Raw genomic sequence first — 16,261 nt, 5'->3', positions numbered from 1 at the left:
CAATTATCGCTTTGATCTTTGCAATTTGGTGTGACAGTGTAAGCCTACAAACATTCATGTTTTATGCATTTTAAATGATTGAATTGCCAACAAACTTGTGGTTATCATCATTTCAATCGTGTACCTTAAAAGGAATACTTCATTCACTTGATTTTAAAACTTAATGCATTACAGTTTTTCCCCCCGTTTTTCCTTTGTCTGAGATAATTTCCTCCTCATGTTCTCGGTGACTTTCTTTTCTTTTTCATACTATTACTGCATTCTCTAATGATATGCCACTGTTCTTATCTTCTTTTTCTCACCTTACCCACTATCCTCAAGCTCTGGCACTGGCTAAATAAGAAGGTAAATGAACACCAGGATGCTGGTTTTTACTATTGAATTCTGTAACTCCCCCGGTATCTTCGTTCTCACCCTGTTTCTGTCCATATGTCAAACTAAATTTCTGTTTTTAAAGTTCAGATTATAAGCTATGGAAGGTCGTGAAGCATTAATATTCCCACAGTACAACTTGCTAAAAACCCAAAGCTATTTATTTAGGTGTGGACGGCATCTCCTTGCCCAAGCGTGTGTAAGTTCTGTCTTATAGTCCTTTTGTCCACTGTGATTTCCATTCCTTCTCAGCTCTACCATGTGGCCCAGCCTGGTACTCTAGTCTCCTTTGATGTGTGAGAACACATCAGGCAAAAGTTACTAAAAAGGAAAGAGAAATCTTTATTGCTGCTTTTTTGAGAAATAACATAGGGCTTTTTCAAAAAGATAAATCTGTGAAATATTTGTATGGTTTCCTTGGCTGGTAGTTTTATATAGTGTCTTTTTTTATAACTAGTATTCCAGAATTTCATTGTTAACTTAAAAAAGATTATAGTCATGGCCTGTGACATCTAATTTTTATGTATTTCCCAAGGTATGAGGTTGTGTCTATGGTAAACGCCTCACATGATTGGCATGGAATTTCCAATAACTTCAATAAAGGCTAATCCAGATATATAAGGAGTGCCTCACCTCTGAAAAAGAGCCGCACACAGCAGTTCTAGACTTAATTTCACCAGATCCCAAAGGGGAGATAGCAGAAGGTGACATCACTCACATGTATTGTCTTTAAACACAGTAAGACTTTAAAAATCTTCAGTGAAAGTATTACAGCAGGCCTTAAGAAAGATGTGGTACCTCTGGAAATAGATCATAATGAGACTTGAGACTGTAAAGATTAGAGGTTTACTCCTTCTTTTGAAACAGAAGAAAAGGGACACTTGACAGTGCTGAAACTTTTAAACTTTGAATTGAAAATAAACTGTGTAAAATAGATAAATACACACACACCACCACCATCACCACCACACATACGCGTGGGCACCAACACATGCAAGTGGCTGTGTAAGCCTCCATTCCCTACAAAACTAGCGTGAGTAAATGAGTTCGATCCTTGGCAAGTGATAGTGCTGCAAACATAGGTTACATTTTCTTACTTTGATCAAAGTAGGCGGTTTTATTTCCCCAAGTTGTGTGTATTGCAGTTATCCTCAAGAGATGAAAGGAGGACTAAAGTCACTAGATTGAATCTGGCTTAACCTTTGGTGACTAAATAAATTAGATAATCTAATTCATCCTGAGTAGTTGTGAGTTACTTTTAAAAGATTCCTAGGAGATCAGGAAACGTTTCTTCTCTTCTTTGATGATTCCGTGTAGCATTGGTAAAGTAGGAGTAACTGCTTTGGGGTATGAGAGCATGTGCTCCAGAAAAGCACAGAAATAAGTCGAGGTTTGTTTTGTTATGTTTCATCCAAGGTCGGAGTATTTGCGGCATTGGGTATTTGGTATTCCAAGTTCAAGTGGAGTGAGTTAGAAACTAATTCAGGAGAAGAAATAAGGGTGAGAGACACATTTGTGGTTAATTGAAATGTAACTGTTTCTCAAGGATTAATTGCTTGTTTCTTCTTATTTGTTCTTTGCACTGAGACTCCGCTAGAATTTGGTTAAAAAGGCAAAGCAAAATAAAAACATGGGTCTAAAATAATGAAATAGAAAACTCAGTAGTGGAATTATACTCTTGGTAGCTTGAAAAATAGGGCCAATCAGTTTAGAGGTTTCAGAGTCTTTTGATGCAACTATAAATTTACCAACATCTCTACATATATATATATAAAAAAAAGCAGGCCCCTCATTTATACTCAACATTCAGAATGTCATTTTAAAATTACTCCTCTTCTGCTTTTAGAAAATAAAATTTAAAAACCAAAATAACTGCTCATAGCATAGAAGGCTGGGCAAGTTACGAGAAGACTGCAGTTTTCATGATCAGGGTGGGGCTGACAGGTGACGTGGTTTCCTTTGCCCAAAGCAGAGCACAGGATGGGATCATCAGCTTCATGGGATAGCGCCTCTCATTTTTTTCGGAATTCTCTCCTCCGTCCCCTTCCCTTTCTCCATTGCTTCCCCGTCCACGTTTCTCTTTCTGTGTCTATGAGTTGCTGTTTCCTTCCTTAAGAGTTTTTTCCATTCACTCTTTCAGGGAGTTCTTTTCCTCCATAAGTTTCCTGTCCTCTCTGATTTTTCCTCTCAATTGGGCCTTAGTTCCCTACATTTTTAGTCTTTCCCACTTTTTTCTCTTTTGCTATCTCCCTTTCGTCTGTTTTCTCACCTTATCTTAGATGGCTATAATGTGAATAGAATCCCCCTCCCAACTCTTTTAGCTTATGTATTGAGCATCTTAAAAGATTCTATTTGCAGACATACCTTGGAGATGTTGTGGGTTGGGTTCCAGAGCACTACAGTAGAGTGAATATTACAATAAAGCAAGTCACATGATTTTTTGGGGGGGCTCCTGGTACATATAAAATTTGTTTACACTATACTGTAGTCTATTGTAGTGTGCAGTAACGTTATGTCTAAAAAAATTTACAAACCTCAATTAAAAATGCTTTATTGCTAAAAAATGCTAACCATCATCAACCTTCAATGAGTTGTAGTAGTAACATCAAAGATCACTGATCCCAGATCACCACAGCAAATATAATAGTAATGAAAAAGTTTGAAATATTGGGAGAATTACCAAACTGTGATACAGAGACACAACATGAGCAAATGCTGTTGGAAAGACGGTGCCAGTAGATTTGTTCAGTGCAGGGTTTGCCACAAACTTTCTTTATAAAAAAACACATTATCCTTGATGCACAAGAAATTGAAGCATGATAAAGCGAGGTATGCCCGTATTTTACATTTTGAATGAACATCTAACCCTCAGTATTATCCCTTGAATATAAATTTTGGTTTAGATGCCTCTTATTCCAACCCTTAGGTATGGGCTTGTGACAGGAAAACTCTACCCTGGTTTAACAACAAAATGTGACTTTTGTAATGTTGTACGTAATGTGTTTGTGACTATTCCATGTTTCATACGTTAAAAATACCCAGACATAAATTTAGATTTTTATACTTTACAAATAAAATACCAGTTATGTTGCTATATTTCAGGATACGACTTTTCTAAAACAATTGAGGCTCTTATTTTCAGAAATTATAATTTGTGAATACAGATCTGGTCTTAATTCTGAAATTATTTATCTTGCTATTCAAATATCGACTGAGCTTCTACTGAATGCCATGCACCGTTAGGTTTTGAAGTTACAGAGAGGAGTAAGACAACACCAGCTCTTTCCTCAGGAAACTGTCCCAAGAACTAGGTGCAAAGTTGTTTTCTGATTGTGAAACTTGACAGTTTCATTGACTTCAGAACTTACATTTAAAATATGACCTCTGACCTTCCATATCTTAGAAACCTGTTATTGCTTTTTTTAATCTCTACATTGTCTTTGATGCTTTGGTAGCATGCACTGAAAATTAACTCTTCTGTTTGAAGCTGTAATTGTCAAGATAAAAGATGCACTTTTTATCTTTGAGTTCACTAGAGCATTGTTTTCTTAGTGACAGTGTCCTTCATGAAAGATAAGGAGATACAAGCTTACAACCATTGAGTGGAAAGTCAATGTTTTAGAAATCATATTTTTATTTAACCACCATTCTTTGCTCTTGGTTGTTTAACACACTGTTTGGAGAGCATAACTCAGATTTAAAATAACTTCCTTGGCAATGCTCATGCTGGGGTTGAGGGGTGCAGTGTGGAGTTTCAGCAGTTGTAAGTCTGATTGAATTTTTGAAATGTTATATGGTAACTTTGCCTGGCAGGAATTCTAGAAATCTGATCAGAATTACTATATATTCTGAAAGCAAAAAATTTTTTAAATATAGGATTATCTGTGATTGTGAAAAATGAGAGGAGTTATACTCAAAATAAAAGGCCAAGTAGCATTTAGGGAAAGCATCATTTTGATTATTGATTAAGGAATAACCACCACATGAATGCTTATTCTTTATTTATAGTCACTTCATTATAATTTGTCATGAAACTTATGTTTTAAGAAGAATAGACATTTCAATATCAGAGTTTTTGAAGTATTATGAAATATTGCAAATATAAGAAGATAAAGAGAGCACCCACATGCCTGTCCTCCAACGTGATAAAATATTACCTGTGTAATTGAAGCCCACTTTGCACTCCTTCCTGATTGTGCCTCCACTTCCCAACCCTTTCTGCCCCAGAGTAACTATTATTCTGAAATTAATACTTATCATTACCTTAACATTAGATTTCTGTTTTTGTAACTCTAATGACATCAAAAGGAAAAAAAAATATTTTGAGTGTAATTCCTGTTGGGTCTTACTTTATCTATATAATTTAGGACATACCTGTTTTATAAGAGGCATACTTTTTCTAAAGTCATTCACGTTTGCTAAGTGACAGTAAAATACCATGAGATTTGAGGTTACTAGTGGATTGTCATTAGTTTGTTTAGAATATTTACTGGATTATAAATTATAATTTGAAATGTAAATATATCACAGTGCAAGAATTCAAACAAAGATAATAGGTTATGTTCAAATTGACTGCCTTTTTTCTTAGATATGATAACAATGAACTCTTTCTATAACAACATTGGTAATTAATAATAAACTCTTTGTATAATAACAATGGTAATTAATACTGTTAGTTAATTTTCTAAAATTGCTTTTAGCTTTCACTGCTTTAATCATTATGCGATAGTTTGTTTTGTAATACTGAATATCCTGTTTTGTTGTTATGGCATTTGAATATATATACGTTTTACTGAGTTGTGCTTGAAAGATAACTAATTTTCTTTTTCATTTCTGCAGATGATCATCTGGTTGGAGAAGATGTTAGACAAAATAATTAGCATTTTCATCATATTTTTGTTAGTGATAGGAACCCTTCTTTTAGCTCTACTCCTGACTGCAAAGGTAGAGTACAACTACTGTTATCATTAATGAACTCTTAATTGTTAGAATTTGTAGTGTAGATAAGAAGCCAGCAGATACAGACCTGGGAGATGTTACTTTGCTTATAAATATGTGTAACAGTTAAAGTATTTATGATTTTTGTATCACTGGTTTTGCCATGAATTTGCCTAATACATTTTTACATGCGTTTTTATTTTGTCATAAAAATCTCAAAGGTAAGTGCAGATGAAAAACCGAGACACTGAGGGAAAAGTAGCTTCTTTGGTCAGTAGGGGAACTATGATCTGATCTCACGACTGCTACTGTGCTTCCTATTCACTCTTACCAGAATTTGATTCCTTTCCTTCTTGTCTCATCGGTCTTTGTGCTGATTTACCGTTAGGCTCTTGATTTCTCACTTTCCAGGTTACATTTCCTCTCCCCCTTCTTAGTTTGCACTGCTATAACAGAACACCCTACACTCGGTGCCTTAAACAACAGACATTTATTTCCCATGGTTCTGGAGGCTGGAAGTCCCAAATGAAGGTGCCACATGGTCAAGTTCTTGGTAAAGGCCCTCTTCCTGTTTATAGATGGCTGTTTCTCCTTGTGTCCTTCCAGAAAGATCACCCGTGTTTCTCCTTATAAGGGCGCTACTCCCATCTTGAGCACTCCACCCTCATGACCTAGTTTCCCAAAGGCCCTTCCTCTTCATAGCCATCACACTGGAGGTTAGGATTTCAACATACACATTTTGGGAGGATACAAAAATCCAGTCCATGTCATCTTTTTTTTCATCAAAGAAAATCATTCTCCAAAGTAGAGCTAAAATTTTCTCTGTAGTGATTGACTTTTTTTTTTTCTTTTCAACTTTTATGGTGTATCTTAATCTTTGCTTTATCTGGACCTCACTGAACTCTGCATCCCAGATTTTGAAATGTTGCTTTCTAGGAATTGTGACACTTATATGAAATCATGGATATGAAAAATTCCCGAATAGTGCCGTAGAAATATCGTAGCACCTGTCAGGTCAATAGATGATCTGATATGCAGCTGTTTACTAAAGAATTGCGTTGTTTCTTGCTATCTGACTGTCCATTTGGATGTCCTGTTCTCAGTCATTCTTAGTCTTGATATGCCCTGATCTTATCATTTGCTTCTAACAACCTGTTCTTTCTGTACGTCTGTTTCAGTTTTAATACAGTTTTTATCTGTTCTTTGGATATTAATCATGTGTAGTCACTTATGTGGTCTGTACAGACTTGTTTAGAGACTTTGTTTTGTTATATTTCACTCAGACCTGTCACTGTACGTTCTTCTAGTTCTCAGAGAAACCTTTCGCCAGTATGGTCTTCCGTTTTCCTTTTTTCTTTTTCCTCTCTTTTCTTCTATTCTGTTTTCCCTTCTTTGTCCCTTTGTGTAGGGTCTTCTTTCCTGCCCATCTCAGTTGTTCATCTTTCAAGTTCTTTTTCTTTGTTCATCCCATGCTTCAGTGAGCTTTTACTTCCCTGAACTTTGATAACATGTATTACTGAACCACTTCTTTGTGCTCTAGGGTTCATGCAAACTGAGCCTTTGAAGGAAACTTATTGGTTAACTAGTTCATTCTCCCAGCCAACAAAGGGATCATTCTCTAAAACGCCATGACGGTATCCACTTGACTGTCTTTTAGACTTCTCGGACGTAACATGTCAGAGCTGAATTCCAGACCCTCCCTTGCTTTTCTGTTCTTCTCACAGTCTTCCCGTTTCAGTAAGTGACCGCTTCATTCTGCCGACTTATGTGAAAAGCCTCAGGGTCATTCTTGACCTTTTTTTCCTCTTCTATCCACATCTTGTTTGTCAAAAAATCCTTTTTGTCTCTATCTTCCTAAAATATCTTAGGGTAATAGCAGGATGAGGATGTCAGGTAATTGATTTCCAGCTAAAGCAAGAATAAAATGGTATAAAATTATTAAAAACACCATATCAGGGAACTGGAAAATGATGAGTTAGGCAACAGCTTGAGTATTTGCTCATGAAAAACTGCTGCTGAATCTGGTAAAAACACATAGTTTATGGCTTTCTTGTTTGTAGTTACTCTCATCCTGCCTAGCTTGGGCAGCAAAAACCTGCAGCTTTTCGTGTGGGGGGTGGTAGATTTGGGTTGGGGCTGTCAGCAGAGAAGCTGTGAATTAAAAGGGGGAGATTCTGGAAGCAGGAGAACCATAGAAGGGCTGAGATTAATAAATCACAGTTTCTAGAGTGGTATATGGGAGACCCAAAGAAGTCCTGTGAATATTGAAAGCCTGGGGCGATCTGCAAATTTGTTGTGCTTTTGATTGCACTTCTCTACTCACACATCTTTGGCTTCAGAGGATGAAGCTTCTGAGTGTGAAGCGTCTGAGTGTAGTTTCTGCCAAAATCACTTGCTGACTGTAAGCCATTCAGGTTCAGGGGAAACTCTTAGGCTTTAAAAAAAAAAACAAAAACCCTGATCAGAGACATCAGGGAAGACAGATTTTGCGGTTTGATTACAGATAAATTATTTGCTTACTGAGACAGAATAACAACTCTCAGAGGTACAAAACAGAATCCAGAGTTGCTACAACACATTTTTATCCAGTTTTTAATCAAAAGTTATTCAACATATAAAGAAACAGAAAAATGTGCTTGATATGTTTAATACATTTAAAAATAGCAAAATCGTATCAAACATATTCCCTGGCACCCGCTTGTTCCTTTTTTATCCCCTTTACTTTGTTGCTTTTTTTTTTTGAAGGGAAGAGGTAACTAGGTTTATTTATTTACTTATTTTTTAAATGGAGGTACTAGGGATTGAACTCAGGACCTTGTGCATGCTAGGCAGGCACTCTACCACTGAGCTGTCTCCTCCCCCTCCTTTTCTTTGTTGGTTATTGAGCAAGGTGCAGTCTGAGATTCAGTTTCACTTGGTTTTTTAAACTCAGAAACCTTACTCAGTTGCTTATTTGCCTGTTTGTCTCATATTGCAATATAATTCTAAAGCCCATGTAGTGTTGACGTTTCTTACATGTATGTAATATGTGATGCATGCATACACATGTATGATGTTTCTTACATATATGTAATATGCTATGCATGCATACACATGTATGACCTAAATATATCTTTATGTTTATTTATATTGTGACTAGTTGTAAGTACTTGTATCTGTTTTACATTTTTTTCCCCATTGTTGAGCTTGAAGACAGGGAGCTACTACATACATTTTATTTCCTTTGTGTGTCATAGGACGTATGTATAGCAGTTACTCAGTACAGGGGTCTAAATTCATTGAAACTAAGATGTATAATTACTCAACTCTGAAAGCATTGTTTCAATGATAGTGTAGAAAATAAGTGTTGAACTGGGCACATTTTTTAATTGAGATTCTTTTCTCTCCTAATCTATAATACAGGTACATCAAGAGAGCGTACACATGATTGAAGTCACAAGCAATTTGATAAATGAAACTCTAGCAAATCACCCTGAGTGGGCAAAGTAAGAATGTTGTTTTGACAAAAATAGAGATGGATGGGCTAGGTTCTTTGTCTGTATGCAAGAAATAGTCTTCATTGGTGCAGCTTCCTTGGAAGAGAAAAGAAAGGATTTGCCAAAGCTTTGTGAATTTTGTCATTTTTACATAAGAATGACACGTAATGAGAGGGTGTTGGTGGTTGAGGGGAGACCTAAAGATTTGAGAAACAATTTATGGTAAATGATTTTATATTTGAGTTGAAATTCACAGTTTACAACATGTCTGTGATTTACAAAGCTCTTTGACCCACCTTGATTGCATTGTGCATTCCTCAGTGACTGAGGTAGGTTGAAGAGAGTATCCCCATTTCACAGATGAGGAAGCAGGATCCAAGGTTAAGGAATTTGAGAGAATCTCCCAGTGGCAAAGTCAGAAGTGTTCACATATTGTATCATTTTGGTGGCTGGGTTGGCAAAGTACGGCTCAGGGCCAATCCAGCCTCCTCTTCTTATAAAGTTTTATTGGAATAACCTATACCGGTTTATTTGCATATTGTCTGTGGCTGTTTGGGGGCTGCAAGGGCAGACAGAATTGAGTAGGTGTGATACAGACTGTATGTCCCCAAAAGCCTAAAATATTTACACTCTGGCTCTTCATAGAAAAAATTTGCTAACCCCTATCTTTGTGTACGTGTTTATTTTGGTTTCCATGAGAGGGTTTTATGTCTTTGTGGAGAATATTCAGCAGAGCTATGCCCTTCACCTAACTGAACTTGATGACAGCGTGCATAGTCTCCACATTTACTAAGCCCTGGGTAGTCATTAATTTAAGTTAGGAAATACTCTGCCAGTTTTGAGATTGTAAATGGAGATTTAACTTGGAGTTTTCCTTTGATTTTTTTTTTTTTTTGGTATATAAAACTTGCTTAGGACATTTCTTGAACTTGGTTTAGAATTATATTTGAATATTCTCAAAAGGACTTCTGTTACACCTTTCTACCCACTTACCTCCCATTGCTCAGATCATACAGTGCTTGTCTTCAGTATTCCTGATTACTTACAAATTGTAGTCTATCCACTCAAAGGAGTAATACTTAGCATTAAATAAAAATGAACTGTCAGTACATGCAACAACGTGGATGAATCTCAAAATAATTACGTTGAGTGAAAGAAGTCTGGCAAAAGAGAGAGTCAATATATGATTCCATCTATGTGAAGTTCTAGAAAATGCAGGCTAATCTCTAGTGACAGATCAGTGGTTGTCTGTGGCTAGAGGTGGGCTCCAGAAGGGGAGTGCAGAGGGACAAAGGAAACTTTTGAGAGTGACAGATATCTTCATTATCTTGGTTAAGGATATAAGAAGAAAATGGTGTAATCAGATTTCATTCTGGAACCACCTTTTCCTCTGTGCTGTGGAGAAAAGCTGGAAAGGTTTCCATGACTTGAGCCTCTTAGGCCAGTTAAGAGTAACACCCGGTGAGAGGCGATGAAAGTCTTAATTGTGGACAGTTGTAGTGGGGTGAATAAGACAGACAGATTTGTACGATCTTAAGGGAGTTAGCTGGTGATGAATTGGATACAGGAAGAAATCTAGCATGACTCATGTTTCTAGCTTTGGAAGTTAGTGGATGATGGGGGATTCACCCAAGATAGTTAATAGGGGAGCAGTTATGGCAGGAAAAATAATTCACTTATTTTTTACCGACTGCTTTTGAGGTGTTGGTGGATGTTGCACATTTGAGTTGAGTCACTATTTGACTCTTTCCCACTTGCCAGCTTTGTAGCATGGTGTCATATTTAGGCCTCAGGAAAGTGGTTAATTACTGCTTGCTGTGGCCTTTTGGCATCACTCATGAATAGATTAAATCAGGACTGTTAGATTTGTGGATGTCAGCATCTCTAGTGTACAGCACTGCCAAGTACAATGCAGAGAATATATGAAGACGTTTTCTCTTTTGGGAAACACTGGGTGTATGTAAGACAGATTAAAGCAAATGATGCATCCTGCTTAGTTAACAGGAAAGTGGGGAGGCTGCCTTTCACTGTGCAGGGAGTAAATTTTGTAAACTGTAGTCTTTTGTGCAGCTGGAATTCTACTCAGAAGTTCCTCACGTTTTAAAGTAAAAGGTCTTCAATGGGTAAAAATTGAAAACAGTGATTCGCCCTCTTAATTTTCTTGTCTTCATCCTCAGTTCTTCGCTTCCTTAGATCAGTGGTTCTCAAACTTGAGCACACAACAGAATCACCTGTAGGGCTTGTTAAGGTGCAGATTGCTGGGCCCTAGCCCAGTTTCTTTTTCAGTAGGTCTGGGTTTGGACCCAAGAATTTGCTTTTTTGACACTCTTTCAAACAGTTCTCATGCTGCTGGTCCATGGCCCACAATTTGAGAACCACTGTCCCAGATGCTGACCATCCCATTGTCCCAGAATGACCTCTGCTGGTGCTAAGTAAGACAGATGACCTGACCTAGGACTTGTATGGACTGAGAAACCAGGCAGAGCAGATGAAAGGAAGGTTGAGGGGAAACTGGGTCTAAAAGCTAAGGGAAGCTTGAAGGGAAATCCTGAATGTTAGACTCAAGCCAGTTAGACCTGGAAATCAAGGATTCCTGCACGTGAATCAATTGTATCTGTGTGTGATGACTGATTGAACAATTTGTCAGTTAATGATTGTTTAAAAAATTGAATTTGAAGAGTTACTGGTGCAGTATGCTATACTAGTTTTTCATTTTTTCTTCCTTTGTTTTAAATTAGTTGGCTTCCTGAGGCTCAGGTAGTCCAAAGAGCTCTCAATTCTGCGGCTAACAATGTTTATCAGTATGGACGAGAATGGATAACCCACAAGGTAAGGGAAGAGCCTCTTTTTGTGGCTTTCTCTTTGCAGGGTCCTAATTGGTAGTGACTTCTCACTTTGATAAAGTAAAAATGGAGATTCTGTTTAGAACAATTTCTGTTTTTGAAATAGGTTTAAATCTACAAATCAACAAGCAACATACAGTGAAATTAAACCTTCTCAGTGATCATATTGAATAGTACTGGTAGCTTGAACAATCTGAGAGGTTGGCCATTTGCTTCATGTTCTTGTGATGGGTGTGATTCATTATTTGTGCATTAGGATGGAATGACTGTTAAGCTTGGGTGGTCAAATAAGTCTTTGTAGAGGAAAAAGTATTAAATTTTATTATCTGCTGGTGACTGTGCTTGGCATTGTCCAGTTTGTTTTCATTTAATTTTTCCAAGAAATCTACAATAGTCTGAACTATTGTACTCCCTTTATAGATGAGGAAACAGACTTTGCAAAGCTAAGTAAATTCCTGATAGTCATGTAGTAAATTACAGAGCTTGGTTTCACACTGAAAACTAACTCCAGTCCCTTGCTCTTTCTACTGTGATGTACTAGAAGTGTGTGCCTGGAACTGAGTTAAGCGCTTTAATGTGGCCCTTGAGATAAACCTTGAAGGGATGATAGGCCTTGGATGAACAAAGAGAGGAAAGAATGTATTTTAAGAAGGGGTGTTAATGTGAGCCAAGATGTAGAGACAGGAGTGTGCTGGAGGAGATGAGCTTGGCTGAAGCTTTGTCAAGGGGAGATGAAAGACAGAGGAAAAGGTCCAGTCAAGGATCAGACTCCACGATATGGATTTGGGATATCCCCTTCTTTCCCCTCTAGTTTTGCCTATGGGAACAAAAGTAATTTGAAGTTTTAGTATATTTAAGTAATTACGATCATCTAGAGACTGACAGGATTTGTTGCAGTGAATTATGAGCCAAGAAAACAGTATTAGCATGTGATCCTTTGTTTAAAATTCAAAAACAAAAATCTCAAAAAAAAAAAAAAAAGATGTCTGGGAAATAACACTGTACACACATGTACAATAATCTCCTAACCTGACGATGGAATCATTGCCAAGTTAAAACTTAAGAGAAAGATGTGTGTTACTGATTTTTCTTGGGTCCATACCAGATAACCAAATCAACTGTCATATGGAAGTTTTAAAAAGTATTTATTGAATGAGTGAAAGATAAGTACAGTTGACTTTTGGATAATGCGGGAGTTAGGGGTGCTAACCTTCCGTGCAGTTGAAAATTCATGTTCCTTTACAGTTGGCTCTCTGTGTGCTTGGTTCCACATCCTTGGATTTAACCAACCACAGATAATCTAGCACTGTATCACATACTTAGTGAAAAAAATCTGCCTATGAGTTAACCCGTGCAGTTTAAACGTATGTTGTTCAAGGGTCCACTGTATGTGGATATGGATCTCAGAACTGTCACAGAAGGCAAATTCACTCATTGCAGAAGGCTTTTAGACTTTTAGGAATATATCATCTGACTTACTCTGTGGAGAGCATAGTGTTTAATTCTTAATTTATCTATTTGGGAGAAATTTTTATTCTGTAATTCTTACCTATTTGAGAAATGGATAAAGAAAGGGAATTCAGATAGCTGGAGAAGTGTGCCTTAGATTTTAAAGCAGTACATTTCAAACTATTTAGAGAAAAGATAGGTTTGAAACCTTTTGCTCAAGAGTCCAGAAGGGAAGACAGCTGAAGAGAAATGGGCTATGCTATGAAAAATTACAAAATATTTGTGATCCTGACTTACAAAACACAGGAGGAACAACTAAAGGCAGCCATCAGGTGTCCATTAACTGATGAGTGGATAAATGTGTTATATCCATATAATGGAATATTATTTGGCCGTAAAAGGTTGGAAGTACTGATATATTCTGCAACATGGATAAACCTTGAAAACATTATGCTAAGTAAAAGAGGCAGTCATAAAAGACCACGTACATATGATTCTGTTTATGTGAAATATCCAGAAGAGGCATATCTTGAGAGACAGACAGTAGAGAAGTGGTTTTCAGAGGTGGGGAGGATTAGGGAGAAATGCAGGAGTGATTACTAATGAGTTTCCTTTTCGGGGGATGAAAATGTTCCAAAACTGATTGTGATGATGATTGCGTAACTCTGAATATACTAAAAAACTATTGAGTTGTACCCTTCGGTGAATAAATTGTAAGGTATGTGAATTATCTTAATAAAATTATTTTTAAAAAAACATTGAAATTGCAGGGGTATGGGATTTCAAAATTGTATAATAGATAAACAAGATTACACTGTATAGCACAGGGAAATATACACAAAATGTTATGATGAATCACAGAGAAAAACTGTGACAATGAGTGTGTATATGTCCATGAATGACTGAAAAATTGTGCTGAACACTGGAATTTGACACAACATTGTAAAATGATTATAAATCAATAAAAAATGTTAAAAAAAAAGAAATTGCAGGGGTAGCTTTCTAATAAGCTTAGGTCTTATCCAGCTAATAATCATGTAAGAATTGAGTCCTAAAAACTGAAATGTAGAAAGAGCCAAAGCTTGGAGATAATGCCACACTCAGAAAAGGGAAGGAGTTTTTTATAGGGTGTGTTTAGGTATGAACAGAGAGGGTCCCTGGCCATCTGCCCCAAGCCTGCTTTGTCAGCCGTATCTCCTATGTCCTCTGTGTGTTGTTTGGGTTCTACTCAGACCTCCCTGTTTGCTGTCTTACCAACCTTCATTTTACTTTCTCCATTCAACGTTTTTGCTTGAACTGTTCTTTCTACTTGTATTCTGTTTCTAAAATTTGTCCCTGGACATGCTGCCCTGAGACAGCAAGAGAATAAGTAATGAATCCATTTCCTCTGTCCCTTACACATGACGAGGATGAAGAAAGTCCACAGACATACCAGGCACTGTTCTAAGTGCTGGTGAAAAGCAGTAAGCCAGAAAGTTAGGCTCCCCTGGAGCTTACACTGGGGGTGAAAGGAGACAAACATTGAACATGTAAACAAGTGAAAATTTCAGATCTGAAAGTGCCGTGGCCATCATAAACAGGGTGATGTGGTGGAGAGTGGCTCAGAGTAGAGTGGACAGAGAAAGTCTCTGAGAAGGTGATGCTTTCACTAAGACCTGAATGGTGAGAATGAGGCAGTTTGTGAAGTTCTGAGAAAAGAATGTTTCAAGTTCAGGGCATAGAAAATTCAAGGGCCTTGAGATGGGAAGGAGGTTGGTTCAGGGAAAGAAAGGTCAGTGTGGCTGAAATAGGGAATGTGGTGTTGGGAAAAGCCATTAGGTCATAAAGAAGTTGGGATTTTATTTTAGTTACAAAAGGATCGAATACAGGGATGTGACCTGATTTCAGATATTGAAAGCTCTTTTTGGCTGCTTTATGGAGAAGTGGTTAAAAGTAGAGAAGGCAGGGCGACCAGTTGAAAGATTATTCTCATAGTCCAGGTGAGATGTGACTTGGACTAAGAGTGTAGAGGTGGAAATTAAGAGAAACGGTCGTATTTGGGATATAGTTTTGAGGTTGTTTTGACAGGAATTACTCATGGATTGGATATGGAGTGAAAGAGGAGGAAGTTTTTTGTCTAACTAGAAGGATAGCTGTGTACTTAACTGAGATAAAAAGACTTAGAAGTGGTAGTGGGGTATAGGTGTTCCATGCAGAGAAATAATTCTGTTTGGGGCATGTTAAGATCGAGACACATATAAAATATCCTGAGTACACATACAATTGGACGTACCTGGCTGGAGCTCAGGGGAGAGATGCACTGTAGATGGAAGTTGGAGTATCATCACGTAGTGCCCACGTGACTGGTAGAGACGAACTGTGTTAGTTTGGTAGGATGGCCGTGACACAGTACCGCGGAGTGGGTGCTTGGACAACGAGAGTGAATTCTCTCCCAGTTCTGGACGCTGGAAGTCCAAGATCAAGTGTCAGCAGGACTGGTTTCCCCTGAGGCTTTTCTCCTTGGCTGGTGGATGGCCTGTGTCTTCACATGGTCTTCCCTCTACGTGTGCCTGTGTCCTGTCTCTTCTTTTTATAAGGACGCAGTAATACTGAATTAGGGCCTACCCTAATGACCTCATTTTAATCTCATTACCTCTGTAAAGACCCAGTCTCCACATGGCAGTCACATTCTGAGGTTCTAGGGGTTAGGACTTCAGCATAAGGGGGGGGGGGCGCCACAATTCAACCAATGACATGGCCTAGGGAGAGAGTGTAGATAGAAGAGGACCAAGGTAGATTCCTGCAGCACTTAAGCTTTTGAAGGTCAGAGAAGTGAGTCAGCAGAGAAGACCAAGTAGAAGTGGGCTGTGAGGGAGGAGCAGCACCCTGTGTGTTGTAGAGGCCTGGAGAAGAAAGTGTGTAAGGACTTGGTCAGCTCTATTAAATGCTGCCAAGATTTCAAGCGAGATGAGGTTGGAGAATTGCCCTCTGACTTATTCCCATTTTATAGATGAGGTTATTTGCATTAAGTTACGTAGCTGTCAGCATTCTGGCTGCTCTTAATGCTTTATTGTCATTCATATACACAGAGTATCTCAGACTGCCAACAGTGCATGTGTTTAGTGATTCTCATCACCGCGGTGATGCATCCCTCGACTCTGTTTTCTGGACCAGTCTTGCTTGTGACTTGTGATAATACAGTGT

The 16,261-nt window shown here is 37.8% G+C and overlaps 1 protein-coding gene across 1 annotated transcript in view; it reads left to right on the top strand.

Annotated features, from left to right (window-relative positions):
- TMEM245 (transmembrane protein 245) overlaps positions 1-16,261 on the top strand; it is an 80,284-nt gene that overhangs the window by 26,289 nt on the left and 37,734 nt on the right. The window contains exons 7-9 of the mRNA XM_072959876.1: positions 5,212-5,316; positions 8,713-8,795; positions 11,525-11,615. Of these exons, the coding sequence (XP_072815977.1) occupies positions 5,212-5,316; positions 8,713-8,795; positions 11,525-11,615 (279 nt within the window). The remainder of the gene's footprint in view (positions 1-5,211; positions 5,317-8,712; positions 8,796-11,524; positions 11,616-16,261) is intronic.

The sequence above is a fragment of the Vicugna pacos genome, chromosome 4 (genome assembly GCF_048564905.1).
Source record: "Vicugna pacos chromosome 4, VicPac4, whole genome shotgun sequence".
Classification (NCBI taxonomy): Eukaryota; Metazoa; Chordata; class Mammalia; order Artiodactyla; family Camelidae; genus Vicugna; species Vicugna pacos.
Note: the sequence above shows the minus strand (reverse complement) of the source record. Positions and strands in the feature narration are given on the sequence as shown.